At 39.0% G+C, this 17163-nt stretch overlaps 3 protein-coding genes and 1 long non-coding RNA gene across 4 annotated transcripts; 1 reads left to right on the forward strand and 3 right to left on the reverse strand.

The window, feature by feature from the left end:
• Positions 1 to 226: 226 nt before the first annotated feature.
• On the reverse strand, positions 227 to 1252 carry LOC113202564 (uncharacterized). Its single transcript, XR_003303216.2, has 2 exons — positions 1045 to 1252; positions 227 to 953 (listed from the first exon to the last, which is right to left on the reverse strand). It is a non-coding gene; the product is annotated as an uncharacterized LOC113202564 (long non-coding RNA).
• A 152-nt stretch (positions 1253 to 1404) lies between these two features.
• On the forward strand, positions 1405 to 3863 carry LOC113202563 (co-chaperone protein daf-41). The gene is made up of 4 exons (XM_026416849.2): positions 1405 to 1565; positions 2449 to 2635; positions 2718 to 2927; positions 3012 to 3863. Exons 1-4 carry the CDS (start codon positions 1549 to 1551, stop codon positions 3117 to 3119), a joined length of 522 nt encoding a protein of 173 aa, XP_026272634.1. The 5' UTR covers positions 1405 to 1548; the 3' UTR covers positions 3120 to 3863.
• Positions 3864 to 3902: 39 nt separating this feature from the next.
• Positions 3903 to 10649, reverse strand: LOC113202562 (E3 ubiquitin-protein ligase MIB2). The gene is made up of 17 exons (XM_026416848.2): positions 10476 to 10649; positions 9668 to 9978; positions 9422 to 9593; positions 9171 to 9286; positions 8902 to 9087; positions 8609 to 8772; positions 8299 to 8514; positions 8037 to 8205; positions 7814 to 7947; positions 7592 to 7740; positions 7331 to 7487; positions 6763 to 6917; positions 6491 to 6683; positions 6256 to 6411; positions 5980 to 6167; positions 5510 to 5898; positions 3903 to 5419 (listed from the first exon to the last, which is right to left on the reverse strand). Exons 2-17 carry the CDS (start codon positions 9888 to 9890, stop codon positions 5190 to 5192), a joined length of 2997 nt encoding a protein of 998 aa, XP_026272633.1. The 5' UTR covers positions 9891 to 9978; positions 10476 to 10649; the 3' UTR covers positions 3903 to 5189.
• A 482-nt stretch (positions 10650 to 11131) lies between these two features.
• Positions 11132 to 16359, reverse strand: LOC113202527 (ceramide synthase 5). The gene is made up of 6 exons (XM_026416790.2): positions 16047 to 16359; positions 15369 to 15602; positions 15184 to 15295; positions 14767 to 15107; positions 14284 to 14428; positions 11132 to 14181 (listed from the first exon to the last, which is right to left on the reverse strand). Exons 1-6 carry the CDS (start codon positions 16223 to 16225, stop codon positions 14104 to 14106), a joined length of 1089 nt encoding a protein of 362 aa, XP_026272575.1. The 5' UTR covers positions 16226 to 16359; the 3' UTR covers positions 11132 to 14103.
• Positions 16360 to 17163: the final 804 nt, after the last annotated feature.

Consider the following 17163-nt stretch of genomic DNA (forward strand, 5'->3'; position numbering starts at 1 on the left):
TTTTATAGAAATTTTAAAAAAATGTTGAGCATTTTCAACATTGCACTGTTTTTGGTTTTAAATGACACTGAGTATGTTAATTTTTACAAATGCATGACTCAAATGTCAGTTATGCGTTAGTTCTTATACAATTACTGATTGTTAGTTTTATTTATTTCTCGTGTCTTTTTTATGCTCATGTCGCCTTAGCAACAAACAAGAGGCTAAAACATTACCATTGGCTTCATTTGATTCACTGTCTTTCTTGGGAAACGTTCAGAGACATGGAGTGTGCTTGAATATTTTATAGTCTGTTTTATCTCTGTATTCTGTTCATTTTATTTATGTATACCACTATTTGTATTTCTTACAATTCATTCTATTAAAGAATTTTATAGTATTTTTCACATTTCTAAAATCTTCTCAGTTTTATACCTACTCCTTGCCTGACATCTGAAAACTAATCATCCACTCTTCCAGCAGACTTAAAACTGCAATGACTGTATACTTTAAAAAAAGAAAAATGTTTTACTTAAGAAGGGAATGTTTTTAACATTTAAGATGCTACGCTACACGGTATGCAATGCGGGCTGGAGCAGAGCACTTATCAAACTTAAGAGATGGGACTGTATCGCTCTGACCTAAGACCTTGGCATCTGACGATTTAATGACAAGCACTGACAAGTGTTCAACTTTCTTTGCGTTGCACAGTTGCAAAAATTGGGGAGAAGAAACGTGACTTTCTGTGGACGATATGCCTTGCACTAATTTAGAGTATACAATTACAGTTTGTTGATACATAGGAGTGTTGAGCTTTAGTAAGTGTGACAGTTTATTCTGACAGATAACAGCACTGAGCATTAATCTTTAAAAAAAGTGCTTCAGTCATTTTGAACATTTAGTTTTTTAATCAATTGAAAATTCCTATTTGAAGAGGGGGAGAGCGGCTCCATTCAGTCGGTGTCGGTGGGTACCTGAATTCCCAGGTTTTAGAGGAAAATCGTTAAAATTCCGAGTGATTCAAGAAAGCAAAGGTCACAGTTGAAGCAAAAACCAAAAACCAACTTTGTCTCCTACAATTCCTGCAATAACCACAAAAACAAGTAGGCGAGTCAGTGAGCTGTTTTGTTTGAGTTGGTCGACGGGCCCAAGGCCCAACTGGCAACGTCGCACGACGGGTCGGTCGCGCGTTCGGGTTCGGGTGTTATCCCAGTGCCCTGCCTGGTGCGAGATTCCGTCCCGCCGCGATGGTCCTCGCCGTCGCTCCTCGCACGGTACCGGTGGTTCAACATGGTCCAACTTTATCACGAGACGCTGGAGGGGCCTAACTGACGTGGCGAATTTGTTCTAAAGCCCCGCGGCCGGCGCGTTCTCCTGAGACAGCGGAGCCGGTGCCGGCAGCCACGTGTGGTGGCGCAACTGGACGGCGGGAGTCGGGGTCGTTTTCTCTGCGCACAAGGCGCCGCCACGGTTTTTTCGAAAAATCGATCGTGACCGTGCGCATTCGCATTGTACCTCGTTAGCCCTTTTCATTTGTTTACCCGCCGCCGTTCACTAGCGTTCATCATCATGTCCGGCGAGGAAGTGTGAGTATTTCGCACAGGTTATTTGGAATCCTGAAAACTGCGCGACGGAATCTGCATTTTGGTCTCCCGGAGGAGCGGCGCCGTGCGGAGTTATAGGCATGGGTGTTTGAGGCACCATGTTAGCCGCTCATGCCGCCATCTTTGCTGCCGGGAAATGTGTTCTTTGTTTCACAATTACCCATTTAGATGATAAGCGCGCTGGGGCGATTGAATTGCACAGCGATGCATTGCATGATATTTACCCTTTCTGCACTTACGCCATGCACTATCACTTCTTCCATGTCCGCTGCTACGCTTGCGGTCTACCTCCACCCTCCTAACCATGTGCGCAAATTTAGCAGCACGCTCGGTCTTCATTTTCTCGTGGAAAGAGACAATAGTTTAAATTGTTGGGCTAAGAAGGAACTAGAGGTTTATTCGTAACACTTCCTCTAACTCTTCGAAACCCTCCTCCCTAGTTATTTATCTATCAGTTCGTATATCAGTGTTTGAAAGCCTGCTTTCAAGATTTTTCTGGACGTTCCTCATGAGCATAGTTCTGATCTTTGGCTCGTTGTGAGCTGCAATCCATTTCTTTGCATCTTGCCATTCAATTTGCATTCATAGGGTAATCAGGTTTCAAATAGTTTTTTTATAATCATGGTTGTCATGACAACTGATATGAGGGTGGCTAATAGGTTAACTTCATCCTCTTTTCCGCGTACTTACTCCAGTATTGTAGCTGTGGCTTTATTTTTGGCTGACACTTGATATTGACTGACTCTCCTACTCATAATAAAAGTACTGCCACTTTGTTCAATGTTCATATAAGTTCATAGTTCTTGGCTTGGTAAAGACAGGGCTAGATTTTTTGCACAACTAACCATTCGTTTATTTTTTTCAGAGCTGTACCACCTCCAGTTCAATGGGCTCAGAGAGCTAACGTTGTGTTTGCCACCATCTGTGTCGAGGATTGCAAAAGTCCTGATCTTCAAATAGAAGCAGATAAAATTTATTTCAAAGGCACTGGTGGAGCAGAAAAGAAAAAGTACGAAGTCACTATACCTCTCTTCAAGGAAGTCGATCCCGAGGTATGTGTTAGCCCTCATGATGAGCTTGAGGGTAGAACCCATTTTTCTTACTGTTTCTTATGTGTCTGTTTCCTCTATCCAGAAATGTCTTAAGAGCGTAAGGGACCGTAACATAGAACTAATCCTCAAGAAAAAGGATGATGGACCATACTGGCCATCACTACTTAAGGATAAGAAGAAGGTCCATTGGTTAAAGGTTGACTTCAACAAATGGAAAGATGAGGATGATAGTGAAGATGAATTGGGAGGAATGGGAGGTGGCGGCGGCGGTGGTGGAGAAGACTTAGAAGAGGTGAGCTTTGATTGGTTAAATGGCATTTCTGTGATGTATGTACTGTACAAGTATTTAATGCTTCTTTTTTTTTTTTTCTCGCAGATGATGAGACAGATGGGCGGTCTTGGAGGAGGAGAAGACAAGCCTAGTTTCGATGACCTAGAAGCTGGTACAGACTCCGATGATGAGGAATTACCTGACCTTGTGTGATTGCAGTGAACCCTTATCCCCTGAAAATAACACCACTAATGCAAAGAAGGCTGACAATCTTTTGTGTTGGATGGACCACCTGAAATGATTGCTATTACTTTATCCTGTGTACCATCAGTGAAGAAACCTAATTCATTTGCTGGTGTTGAGGCGCCAGTATGGCATGGCAAGTGTTTTCTGGATTGATTTAATCAACTACAAATACGCTTTAGGATAATGCATTATCCTTTAAGAGTAAATTTGCTAGGAGTTCTGTTGAGTTTGGTTAAATTTGCTACCAGTGTTAAGGTGGGTAAAATATACGTACTAAAGTATTTTACCAACTTTTTGTATTTGCCACTGTGGCCTGCTACCCATGTGCTGATAAGGTGAAATCCAAATTGTGCGTTTCTTATTTTGCATATGCAATGATACGTTTTTAAGCTGTTGATACTAGAGGCAATTTTATATTTTAATGTCTTCTTGGTAATCCTTTATTAAGAACGGAGTTATAACTATGTCCTAGAATAGGTCTCGTTACAAACCAGTGATAAAATTTAGTCTTTCTTTTGTAGAAGCCAACATATTGTGCATTGTTAATGTATAGAAATCAATGTACCAGACCATGTTGCCTGTCTACTTGTTTTAAATTATTCTCCCCTCCTTTTTCTTTGTTGTGCACTGCAGTTGTTTTTCATTCCTTATTGTAAGCATTCTTGATATAAAAACCATTAAAAGCCCTAGCATTGATAATGTATTTTTAAACTTGTGTCTGCTTTAATAATCCCAGTGAGAAACAACAACTCAAGTGATACATTTCTTTATTCAGATCAAAGGAAGACTAGTGAGCTCACAACTAGGTCTAATCAATTTATTGACCTATTTTCCAAGAACAAATGCTAGGAACAATTGTTGGCCCACAACATAGATATTCACAAAATAGCTTATGTGAGGCCTTGTTTGCATCAGTAGACTAGAATGTTCCCATCCACTTGACTCCAAATCATATTTTCTTGATGCTTACTGGAAAATTAATTTCTTCGTACTTATCAGCCCAGAAATTAAATCACAATGGGGCCCACAAAACGAAAACTACACACAAGATGCATATGTATTAAAAAAGGACAAAGTAACTATTTCTAGACACTTTTTATCACAGAATACTATACCTCAATCAAAGGAACTTGCTCATTAACAAAGTTAAGAACAAATTTTAATGAGTACCATACTCAATAGGCAATGAAGCAGCAAAGGCAAAATATACAGTATTTATAGAAGTTTATAAATTGGCTACCATGAACGCCGCAATATTACACATTAAAAATCCTCTAAAGATTGCAAATAATATTTAAAAATAGCAATTTTAGCTAAAATTAAAGCAAGTATCAATTCGATTGATGGTGTTGGTGTCAGTCAAGTTTAATACCCAGACACGCCACATGTTACAAGTATTTAAAACAAATGTACCAATAAATCTGAGATTTCAAAAACGTAAAATGTACCGTACTAGCACGAACAGACAAAAATAAAAATGCAGGAATAAAATAGAAATGACTTGATTACACCAATAATAAAGTACATAGACATGTACTCCTTAAAATTTAAATTGACAGTTGCCATTCAAAGAAATAAGTCAGTGGTTCATGTAATATGCATAATACATGAAGATGATGAACAGCAATATTTTTTCTTGATAATCAAAGCAGAACTTTCAAACCAGACAAAGCAAGAATGGGTCGGTCAGTATGAAACATATTTTCATCACATTGCTATCTACTTGTACTTGCCCCCCATAGAATGTGGGATGCATTTACCATGATCAGGCAACCATTTTGGCACATAACATCCTTACCCACCATATACAGATATTAGCTAATACAGAAAGGATGATGAAGGTACCAAAAATAAAGTTAATACTGTAAAACTGGTAAAAAATGGTGCGAGGAAGAACAGATGCACAAGTAAAGAAACCAACCAAGTAAGAATAGGGACTAAAAATAAATTAAATGAAATGTAGCCTTCAGACTTAAGGGGCAATTATTATGGCTACCAAGTTCTTTATGGAAGCCATTGCTCTATGTTGATCATATGTCAGTAAATATTTATCTTCTTGGTAATTGTTTTTCTGCACATGTGACAGATTTTGAGCGTGTGAGAGCATTTGTCACAGGCGCTATGTCCACAAAGGAAAACTACATTCCGTCGTCGTTCCATACAAATTGAGCAGCAATGAGCTTCTTCAATTTCAGCGATCTTGCTTTCCAGGTATCTCAAGCGCTCTGCACTCGGCTGCCGAGACTTGCATGCAATTATTCGTCCATCTGTAACAGAAGAAAAGATGCTTATCTTAATGCACTTCTCAACATATTAAACAAACTACAAAAAAACTTTTTGTCATAGCACCAACACACCTTGAGTTAAACGTCTAGTGATATTTTGACCACATTTCAAACATTTTTTCATCCTGGATGAACAGTCTTCACAGGCTATCCGATGCATACATGGTTCAAACTTAACATTCTGATCAGCTAACTCTGAACAAACAATACATTCCACAGGAATAGGTCTTTCTCCAGCATCCATCTCTATTGATGTTGATGGATTTGAGTGACAACTAGCGCTAGCTCTGCTTTGTCGTTGACTTCTTGAGGGAGTGGACAAAAGTTTCTGATCACTTTCAGGCTCTGATGAACCACTAGGAATTGCACTCAACTGAGATGGGTAATTTCCAGAAAGATCAACTTGAAACAGAGGAGATGCTCTCTCACCACTACCAGAGGCACCTGGTTCAGAAGAAAAACTAGGAGAAAAAATTGAGTTATAATTTGGAGCGTTCCATTGGTAGTTGGAATACAAATTTTCTTAGGACGCACTGTCTCACCTTCTTTGAGTGACATATTTCTTCATGATGTCTTGTAAGGATAAATCCGATATTAAATCAAGTGGAGTTTTTCCTTTGTTATTTTTCTTTTCAAGAGAGCATCCTTCTTGAATTAAATAACATGCAATTGCTATAGCCACTGGATGCTGCACTGCAGCTCGGCCACCACCAACCAGCATAGAATAAATCTGTAAAAGAAAATAAAAGTTTAAGTGCCCAGCAAAATGCAACACATCTAGCTTTCTATTAAAATTGTATTTTATAATCAATACCAACCCCAAAAATAGTAGGAGCTTCTAATTCATTCACATCAGAGACAACAATGCTTCCTCGTTTCATAAGAGCCAAATGAAGGGCAGTATCACCATCTTCATCCTCTGCATGAATATCTGCTCTCAATGATACACACAATTCTACCAAAGAGCAATGCCCCTGAAAGTGTAGAAATGTTAGAGCAAAAAGCGGAGAAATAATACAAAACACATGCAAAAGAGAGTCTTTTTATTTAAACCTGAGAAACCGCCAAAATCAATGGTGTTTGGCGTCTATTGTTTCTTAGATCGACTTCTGCCTGTCCTTGAACGAGGAGAGTTTCAGCAACTGCTCTATGACCATTTAAGCAAGCTAAATGAAGAGCAGCAAATCCATCATCTTTCTTTACATCAACAAGTTGTCTTGACCGCAGCAATAATTTTTCAGTTGCCCTAGAGATACCAAATTATTTTATTTAAATTCCAAAGTGACAAAAAAACAATATTGCTCAGCACTTTATAAGTCTCTTACAAACTGTTTCCTTTAAGAGCTGCATGATGCAGTACATTGAAGCCACGATTATTTCTTACAGTGAAATCAAGTCCAGGCACACTACAAAGCATATCTGTGATATCTAAGTTTTCCTTGCCAATAGCATCATGAAGAGCAGTATCTCCATAAGAATCCTGAATTACAAAAATAAAAATTGTAGAAAAGAATTTTAAAAGAAAGAAACACTTTTATTGAAGGCCGATATGGTCACATAAATGCCAGCATATAAAAGATGATTGACAAGTTTTTAAAACAAAAATAAGTTGACGTCGTGAAATTGATCTTTGCACCCTACAATTTCTTAAACAATGTGTCAAGTAGAAATAACGGTAGAAACATGACCATTGCTTGCTCTACTTCATGACAATAATTTTGTGAGATTTAGCCGAGTATAGGCACACTGGGAGCCCAATGGGCTCAGCCCATACACACCACTTGGTCTCAGAAAATAGGGAGTACCTCATTTTTACGTTTTGACCTACATGAATGTCAAGCTTATTGACTAGGTATATGCTGGCATTTAGTTTAAGAACTGGAGCCGAACTACCTGAACATTGACATTACACTTCCATCGCAGTAAGACACGCACACAATGCACATGCTGTTTGTTAACAGCTACGTGCAATGCAGTGCATGATCCCTTGTTTGTAACATTACGATCTGCCCCAGCTTTTAAAAGCAAATCCATTATGTCAGGTTGGTTGCTAAAAGTTAAATTAAGAAAATTGATGCAGATTAGATTATAATTATTATCATTAACTTTGATAACAGCTTGAAATGTGGCAAGAAACAATAAAAATAAACAAACCCAAAAGCTGAGTAATGTATAGCAGTATCACCATCATCATCAGCAAGTGATAATGAAGCTCCAAGAGAGAGCAAAAGCTGTACCATTTCAGCATGGCCTTGATGAGAAGCTACTTGTAAACATGTTCGACACTTTGACTTGCAATCAACCTGCAAAACAATTGTCAGAGAATGGTGAGAAGGACTAAGATGAAGGGAGGCTTTCAAGTTCAAGTAAACTTACCTTTTCAGGATGTTTTAGTAAGAAGTCACGGACAGTTTCTAGATGTCCCTGAGCTGCCTCTCTAACAACATCAAGAACACCATCATCCTCACCAGTGGAATCTTTTAGAGTTGAGAGAAGGGATGTTAAAGGATCTGAAAGGAAAATTTCAGGTATGAGATTGTCAGAGATTACTGTGCTAGGAGGAAAGCAGTACACAACACATTGGCTGATTTCAACTTACTCGCATGGTCCTCCCTTGATAACTCAATATTGGTATTATCCTGATCTATTGATGTCTGGGGAACTAATTGAACACTCAATGGGTTCAGAGTCCATGTTTGTCCCGCTATAGAAACCCTCAGATCACCATCAGAGTATATCTTTACCACTTTACCTACTTTACCTAAAGCCTAAGAAACAGAAAGTAAAAAAAAAAATAGTTTAAAAGAAAAACAGAGCAATAAAAAAAGACAAAAAAGGGATTGGATAACTAATTAACATACACTATTCATGACTTCAATCCATTCTCCATGTCCTTTTTGGTACTCTTTGACTTTATCTGTATCATGAATAACTCGAACAAAGTCTCCCACAGAGAAACAGTTTCGTTTAGTTAAAGCTGAAGGATTAAAAGTCCATCGATGATTGCACCCCTCATACTGGACTCTTATGTCTCCTCTGTCTGTGACTCTGTGTACTGTGCCCACTTTACCAATATACTGAAAGGGTATTTCAACAATTATTTTTCAGTACAGGTGCAAATAAAACATACTATGTAATAAAAATAATGGCATTAATTAACATCAGACATACTTGAGCCATTCTTGGGTTCCATCCACCATGTCCTTCCTGCATTGTTTTTAACGTTTCAACATCTTTGTTAACTTTAACTTTATCTCCGACACTGAATGTGAGAGAGGGGGTTCCTAACAGCCTGTTAGCTAATGCTCCAACCAAAACATGCTCAAGGCCTTGTCCTGTTGAAGTTTTAAAAAATTAAGAAAAATTAAGAAAAAAAGGGTCAGAGAAAAGTTGAAAAAATACAGTATGTAAATCAAATTTTGTCCTAAAATACAGCACAGCAACTCACAAAGTTCTAAACTTACCTAAGATAGGTAGATGTTCTCGGTAATAGTAGCCTCCGGATGCTGGTTCTATGCATCTTAAGTCAACTTTACCTTTGTGTCCTAAGCGGTAGACATTGGTCGAACCTGATGTCCAAGTAACATTTGCTACGGATCTCCCTGATTCATTGTCCCAGCCTCTTATGTCAGTTACCCTTCCAGTTTTACCTAAAGAGGGAACACAAATGCATAAAATTCAAAGACATTTAAATTTGGAAAAGTTTGTCATTGATGTTATTTCGAAGGCAGACCTTCTCCACCATCCTGGTTTCCCCAATCCCAATCATGTCCTCTAACAACTTTAGCACCTATGAAAATTCCTTTTAAAGGAACCTTAGTCTCTCCTCTTCTTGGTCCCACAAGAACACTGCAATTTTAAAAAGAATCAAAGTTTTACTTTTAAAAGTAATTTGGATAGGTAAATCCTTTCTAAAGCTCAAAAAGAAAAAGAAAGTGAAAACAGAGAAGAGACAGATCTCAAATAAATTTGTGAAACACTTACCCAATAGAAGAAGCTGTTTCAAATCTTTGAAACATGTGAGAGGAGTCATGTGTGTCGGTCATATAACATTCAGTGCACAAGTCATAATCTGGACAGTTTTCACACTTCCAGTGAATACCCATTATTCCGCGCTGATTACAACCATCACAAACAATGTTTGGATGCTTCACACCTGAAAACAAAAGAAATGAATGTGATATTGGAGAAGTATGAATCAAAATTTAAGAAAGTAAAATAAAAACTTACCCGCTGGGGCATTGTCAATGATCCGTAAATCAAATGATCCTTGGTAACCAACCCGATAATTGGTGCGCATGCCTCCATCCCACTGAACAACTACAGTCTTATCAGGGGAGGTTGTGCTACCTGATCTTCCAATTTCCACTACGGTGCCAATGTGACCCTCGCCTTCATCTTGATTGCCCCACTTCCAATCTGGGCCTCTAACAACTCGGATTCCGACTTCCATAGTATCTCCAACTGACTTCAACTTCACCAATACATATGCTTATACATGTCTCCTGAACTGCATCGCTTATGCAGGCGTTGAGCAATCACTATAAAAAAATTATGTGTAAGATATAAGAAAAGCAAATAAAGAATAAGAATCACGCACGTCACAAAATAATAGGATAATTGGCAATAAAGGTTGGTAAAAACATAGCTTGTGCAAAACTATTAAGAAAAATTACCAACAAAAGACATGTTTTGATAATGGTAACAGACAGATAAATCTAATCCCAACTTTGAAACAGTCTTCAGAGAAATGAAACGGAAAATTGCCAATTGGATTGGTATAGAAATCAGTAGAAACATAACCACACTTACAGACAACAACATACAGTTTGAAATAATAGGGAAAACCCTGACAGCGCGAACTAATGAAGTATTTAAGTTCAAAGTCACAAAACAATCACAAGTAAGAAATATTATTGTTTGAGGACGTTTCGAACTAGTACACATTGGTTGCGTTATGGGATTTTCCCAACAAATATCATCATCAGTGGTCAAAAGTGTCATATTCTCATTTCCAAAAAAGAGTGACAAAACTTACCTTGCATGTTAGGAACACGTGTAAGTCCCGATGAAACAAAAAATTATTACTACGGTAGAGCAAAATAACCACTTAGTGAGCCTTAATAAACAGAAATAACATTTAGACAAGTGTGTGATCAAAATAGACAACTACAACACAAACTCTGCTGTCTTCCAATTTTAAACCGCCAATCGGTTAACCACATGGGAGGACTTTTGACCTGTTGTCTCCCTTGTGTAATATTGCTACACATAAATTTTAGTTCTAATTGTGGAAATTTTAAAACAGTTCAGTCAGAAGTTGAATCAATCAAAAAAGAATCAAATGACATATTTTTTCCTCATGAAACACGAAGTATTCGAAACGTTCAGTGGTTTTGTTATCAGATGTTGGTACATCAAGAAAATCAAAGGGTAAAACGTTCTTGGCGCGGTTTTTGAACTTTTTGACATATTACTTTTCAACCCTATAACCCTATCGTGCGTGCGGATGTGATATGTAAATCTCAGGTTGTAACAGTGCGAAGAAACACATAGCACTTCTAAGTTTTCAATATACTTATGCTATGAATCGTGTGTAATTATTAGCCCAAGCGCAACCATATTTTCAGTTTTGTTCTAGTTTTTTTTTTTTTTTTTTTTTTTAAAGGACAAGTTTACATTAAAAATACTTGGTCAATTTTAGTGAAGTATTTATTTAGAAAATAATTTGCAGAAAGAGTTCACAAAATAGGACTATAGACAGACAAGCCACATAAATTAGAAGTTTGTGGCTGAAAGCACAAAAATTAGAGGTTCAGTGTGAAAGCCATGCATCAAGTCATACATACATACAGGACAGTTTTCATTCATGAAACACAAACAAAGGTGCCACACAAAAGGAAAAGTGTGGGCGTGAAGACCATGATAACTTAAACCTTTACCATGTGACAAACAAACTTAATGAAAAAGCCAGCAATGAAGTTAAAAAGCTACAGGATAAACATTGAATGTACAAGTAATAATTAAAACAGAATGTTGTGATTGTTCTCAGTAAGTAAAATGACAAGCCATAGAATGTCAAATACAAAATACTGCAGTTTCCAAAATCTAAATGATTAAGGGCAAAACCCTTAACACTCTACCAAGCAAGAAAAAAACTAAATAAGAGGATATCACAGCAGTCATATTTAATATTTTTTTAAGTATTCAGTAATCATGTTCTTGAAAGAGGCAACCAATATGGTCATGAATTCAACAGCATAGCCTTGTACAAACTTAGGCGTTGCAACATCATTATAATGCATTAATTATTTAAAAACATACATAATTATTTAAGCTAAGATCGTCAGAGCACATCATGCTTTAAAAACTAGAGCAAGACTCACAAATGAAACGAATTGTCAACCAACCATTAAACCTGGGTGCTATACAGCTGACAATCTCAATAGAAAATTATTACTTACGAACTACAGATACATCTTACAGATGCACGACAAGTCTCATAACAGTCCTGAAGCTAGGAGATGTTTTCTGACATAAGCTCCAACTAAAAACAGAGTGGCAGTAGAGTTGGGTAGGAGACAATATGAATCAAATGGTCTTTGGTCATCAACAACCTCAAAACATTATAAACATTTCAAACATCAAAAATAGAACTAAGGCACAATGCAAAGCATTTAAAAGAAATATTTTAATTTAACTGCAAACCATATGTTTGGATAGCAAGACATTATTAGCAGTTAAATACAAGTCTTGTCTCAGTTGCAATCATCAAAGTAGGAAAATTTCAGGCAGTTTTTGACTAAATCTTCAGCAATTGCCTACCAATTTCTTTGCACAGGTATCATTAGTACAATAAAAGCAAACAAGAAGTATAATAAGAATCATTTCAAAAGGTTAAAACAGATAGAATTGTTAAATTTAAATCACAAAACTGGCATCCCTCCAGCCAGGACAAAGAAAATGGCACTTTGCTAAAAAAAAAAAAAGTTAAGATACTCTTCAAAATGTACCTGCTTAATATCTATTTCCACAATACTAGATAATAAATAATAGCGCAAGCTGAAGAAGCTTTTGGTTTAAAACAGTCCTTCAGTACCCAAGCTGTGGTGTACCAGCAATGATAAATGGAGTAAGAGGATAAGACAGGTGACAAAAATTTAGAGAAATTAGTTCAATAACCTTTAGTAGGCCACAAGAATTACACATTAACCTGAGTCTAACCCCCCCCCCCCCCCCGAAAATTCATCGCGGAAGTAGCGGGGGATCTAATACGCCGAGGTTAAGCCAAGGAGGGTCCCGAACACTTCAGAAGCCCAGAAACACATTAAATACACTTTACACACGTGTCGGCGCCTCCCGTTAAGTTAGACATTTCTTCTTTTTTTTTCTTAATTTGACGATTTAAAAGCGGGAGGGGTTTTAAACAGGGGTCTTAGACTCAGGTGAATACGTAATATTAAGACTTCATATTCTAATACAACATTTTCACCCCAAAAAGTATGACTTACACGGCAGAATCTCAGATTTTTTTTTAGATTAATATTTTTATGAACAACACAGAACAGAGCAGACGTTCTTAAACTTCCATAAGAACAGTTTCAAAATTCTAAAGGCAACTAGGTAACATTTTGTTCTCTCCGCACAGAAACTGAAATAATGTAATAATCTCCATGGAACATTGTTCTCACTATAAATATAAATCACCAGGTCAATACTTGATTCAATAAGTAGATACTTTCAATTTTACATCCTTATTCAAAACAAGATTTGGATGATTTGTTTAATTGTACATTATCAGCTAAAACAGTAATTTGGCTGGAGCTGTAGATGGGAAAGAGAAACATATTTTAGCAGGGCTGAAGGCATAAAACAGCTTAAAGAAGAGGGGGGGATTTTACAGGTTTAGACCCTTAATCACTAACATTTTCATACACAACTGCACCAAACCAAAATCATTTTTGGCAAAAAAATGTTTTCCAAAAGTGACCAGTAAACCTAGATGCTCATCCCCATATTGTTATTGTTCAAATTAAAGTTTCTAATACAACTTTCCTCTACATTAATGATGGAGGGCAGAATATTAAGAAATTGAAAGGTGTTTTGAAAATAGATGGAATGTTGTAAAATAAACGGTATCAGACAACATACACTGTCAAAATGAGGAGAAACTGGAATTAAAAAAAATGTAGCTACTGTAAAGCTAAAGAAAAAAATATAACTGTGGCAATAGTGGTAGTAAACAGTCTATTTATTACATTACTGGCTGCCTTTGAGATCATATAAATGATACTTTAAAAATGCCCGAAATTGGAATTGGTTAAGAAGCTTCATATGAGCAAAAACCCTTCAAATTTTGCAATATATAATATATGCAATATTTTGATTGAGTCAGCAAAAATTTTAAATGACGCAGTTTCTCTAAAGGATACATTAAAATTTTATTAAAGGAACATTTTACATGCCACATACGAACAGCAAAGTTGTGTTGAACTTGGGGATAATTTTTTAAAGTTTCTATAAGAAATACAAGCAATTCAAGAAAAGAAATGATCTCCATCATGAAACTGCAACACTGAAATATTTGTACCCTACTCATTAGCGTTTTTATACTAGGATATTCAACATGTAAATGCAGGCAATTTGATGAAATAATGCATAATGACTCAGTCCTTCAACGACTGAGAGCCACCTGAGCTCTCAGATAACTCTTCACTAGATGAACTACGAATGTCTTTGTCCATCTACAACAGAAAAATGAGAAAATGCGGTTTCAAAATCACAGTTAAAACAAGAAGTAGGATGTTTGAATTGGTTGAAATAGATAATAAAAACACGACACTCACCGAACCCATGAGAATTGAATTATAAACAACTCGAAGAATGAGATAGGTCCAAATAACATGTAGAACCAGAAGTAGGATCAGAAGAGAGTTGAAAATGTAGTATGCTGGAAAAATGGCCACCATGTCAGGTGCCGTCACGGACGTGCTGGGGGCAAAAAATTGAAACAACAATGGTAAGATTCAAAAAATTCCTCCCCATTTGTCTGTCTAGGAAATCCTATACATAGTGATCTACATAAATTTCCCTCTTAGGTTTCTACTTTAGATTTTGGATTTACGGGTAGTTATTTACTACATACCCATAGTAGAGAAGGGAACTAAGCCATGCACAGGGAGAGTTAGGTTGAGGGCACATGGTAACACAGAGAGTATTAGGTGCAAGGTGTTCAGGTGCAGGGATAATGAGAGGAAAGAAGAGTGCTAGATTGCAGCATTTGACCAAAGTTCTACAATGCATAATGTTAGGTAAAGATAAATAGTCACCTGTATATAATCCAGAATGGGTAGATTCCTATCCTTGTGACAATCCACAACACTGTAAAAACTCCAAGAAGAATATCACAGATTTTTGATAAACTTGCATATTTTGCCATCTTAGCTGCATCCAAGAATATATCAGCACAGTCATGAACAACCAAGACTAAGGTGCCAGCTCGGTAAAGATTGCAAACCCATGAGAGAGACATCAACGTTACAGTTGCAATGTGATGGATAAACATTTGCCAAAAGTCTTTCCGTTTCACATCAAAAAACTGAGATATGCAAAGAGAGTAGTAGAATGACATGGATATCATGTAGTACCACCAGACATCATTGGTAAGACTCTGTTGACAAGCCAAAACTTATTAAAATCTGCTCATGGAAAGGTAAAACACACACACATCATTGAAGTTCACGAACTTGTTCCAGAGGGTAGCCAACCCAACACTGCTTAATATCCCAGAGCCAAGGCTTGTCCCATAAAACAAAAATGCCAAATGTAAATGATAATACGTAATAGGTGCACCTCCAGCTGTAAAACAATAAGGGCGGTGATACAAATAACTTATCATTTACATAGGTTTCTAAAGTTCAGAAAAACCCACCTGTTTTCACAAAATTTAACTAGCGTGGTGGGCTTGTCTTGAGTTCGACGGACACGAAGCCAGCGCTCAACCTTCCTTTCAGGCCAATCAAGTTGCTTGGCAAGACCAGTGATTTGTTTATGTTTCAGCTTTTCCTTTGATTGATGTGCCTTTTCAAGAATATCATTTGGGGGTGCCTTCTTTGCCCTCTTATATTTGATACCAAGAGATATTCCGATGGGGGCTAACCAATACCTAAAAAAATGGTAAACAATTAAAACAAATGTGTTGCAGCATGAACAAACAAAAATTTATTTCTTACATTAAAATTAAATATAATTATAAGGGTTAGATGTTCATGTTGTAGACATATGGAAATAAAATTCAAGAATTTGATATTGTTTACTGATAACCTAACTTTTTCAAACAGCAACCCTCAACTAAAACTCAAAATTTTATCAAAAAGTCATGGTTGTAATCTGCTAGATCAATGAGTCGGAAAGGATATGATTGAGGGATCCAATCTGTAGATCGTTACATAGATACACCATTGAGAGGAGAACCAAAACGAATTCATTTACCAGAGCGTACGGGCTTACTGCAAACAGCCTAAGAGCGGGAGATACTCGATTTCTTCGCGTTTAAAAATAGTTAAAGACAATATGGACAATTTTACACATAAGTTATTAATTAACTTACTTTTCAAATGCGAATCTCAAGAGTAACATCACCAATGCCATAGGGAAAGGGTACAGGAGGTGACGGTGGTCGCAATAGACATATTTATCGTTGGGTTTGAAGTCGGCCCACGTTACATTCGGCGGAAGCCAAATGTCTTTGTCCCAAAACTTTTCGGAAAACGCGTTCAACAGATCCATTTTGAGACGGAATTGGAACACAGGCAGGACCAGCGAAGCGACGCCAGAGATACCGGCGCGGCGCGCTATCGGTATCGGCCACGAGTCGTGCTCCCTTCACTGCTGCACACCAGCTGACGGGTGCGGGTCGGGCGCGGCGGGCGGCGGCGCGGCGGCGCGCTGCGGGCAGGTCGCCACACCGCGCCACGCCCCGCTCCCTCCCCTTTCTCCCCACCCCTCTCCCCCGGTGGCCGCGCGGCCGCGCCCTCTTTCGGCCTGCCAATAGTGGCGCCTGCGCCCATGGCGCCAGAGGACATGGGTGCTGCGCGGGGTGCTTGAGCCCGTGCCGTGCACCGCCACGCCGTGGAGCGCTGTCCTCCCACGCAATCGCGTCTGATAACAGCGAGAGCGCGTCGGCGGGCAGGTGGGCGGCGCGGGCCGCGACAAGGACGGCGTCGTTGTGGTGGACGCACCGCGTGACGCCGCCGCCGCCGGCCAGGTACGGCCAGGTCCGCGTCGGGTCATTAGGCTGATTGCGTCCGGAATCATCGTGCCTGCTTATGGCGGTGCGCTTCGGGCGCGCGTGTGTCATGTGGCCGAGGCACTACGTGGCGTGCCGGCGAGCAGGGCGCCGCCGCGGCTCCCGCATGCTCTCGATCCTCTCTCGCGGGTCACGTGGCCGGGCGCAGCCGTGTGTGCTGGTGGTGGCGGCGGCCACGGTCGCGGCCGCTGATGCTGCCGCGGTGCGCGCGATGGCGAGGCCCGATAAACCCGCGTCACGCCACATCGACGACGAGCAGAGCAGAGCACCGCGCGTCCTGGACACCCGCGGCTAGCCGTCTCCTGCTATGACGCCCCTATCTCTCGCGCGCCCCGCGGCGCCGGCCGGCCTATGCGTCGCGCGGTGATTCACCCCGTTGTGGTTGTGATTCACACCACGGCCGCCCATGCCCCCCCCC

This window comes from Frankliniella occidentalis, unplaced genomic scaffold (assembly GCF_000697945.3).
Source record: "Frankliniella occidentalis isolate FOCC.00 unplaced genomic scaffold, Focc_3.1 Scaffold144, whole genome shotgun sequence".
NCBI lineage: Eukaryota > Metazoa > Arthropoda > Insecta > Thysanoptera > Thripidae > Frankliniella > Frankliniella occidentalis.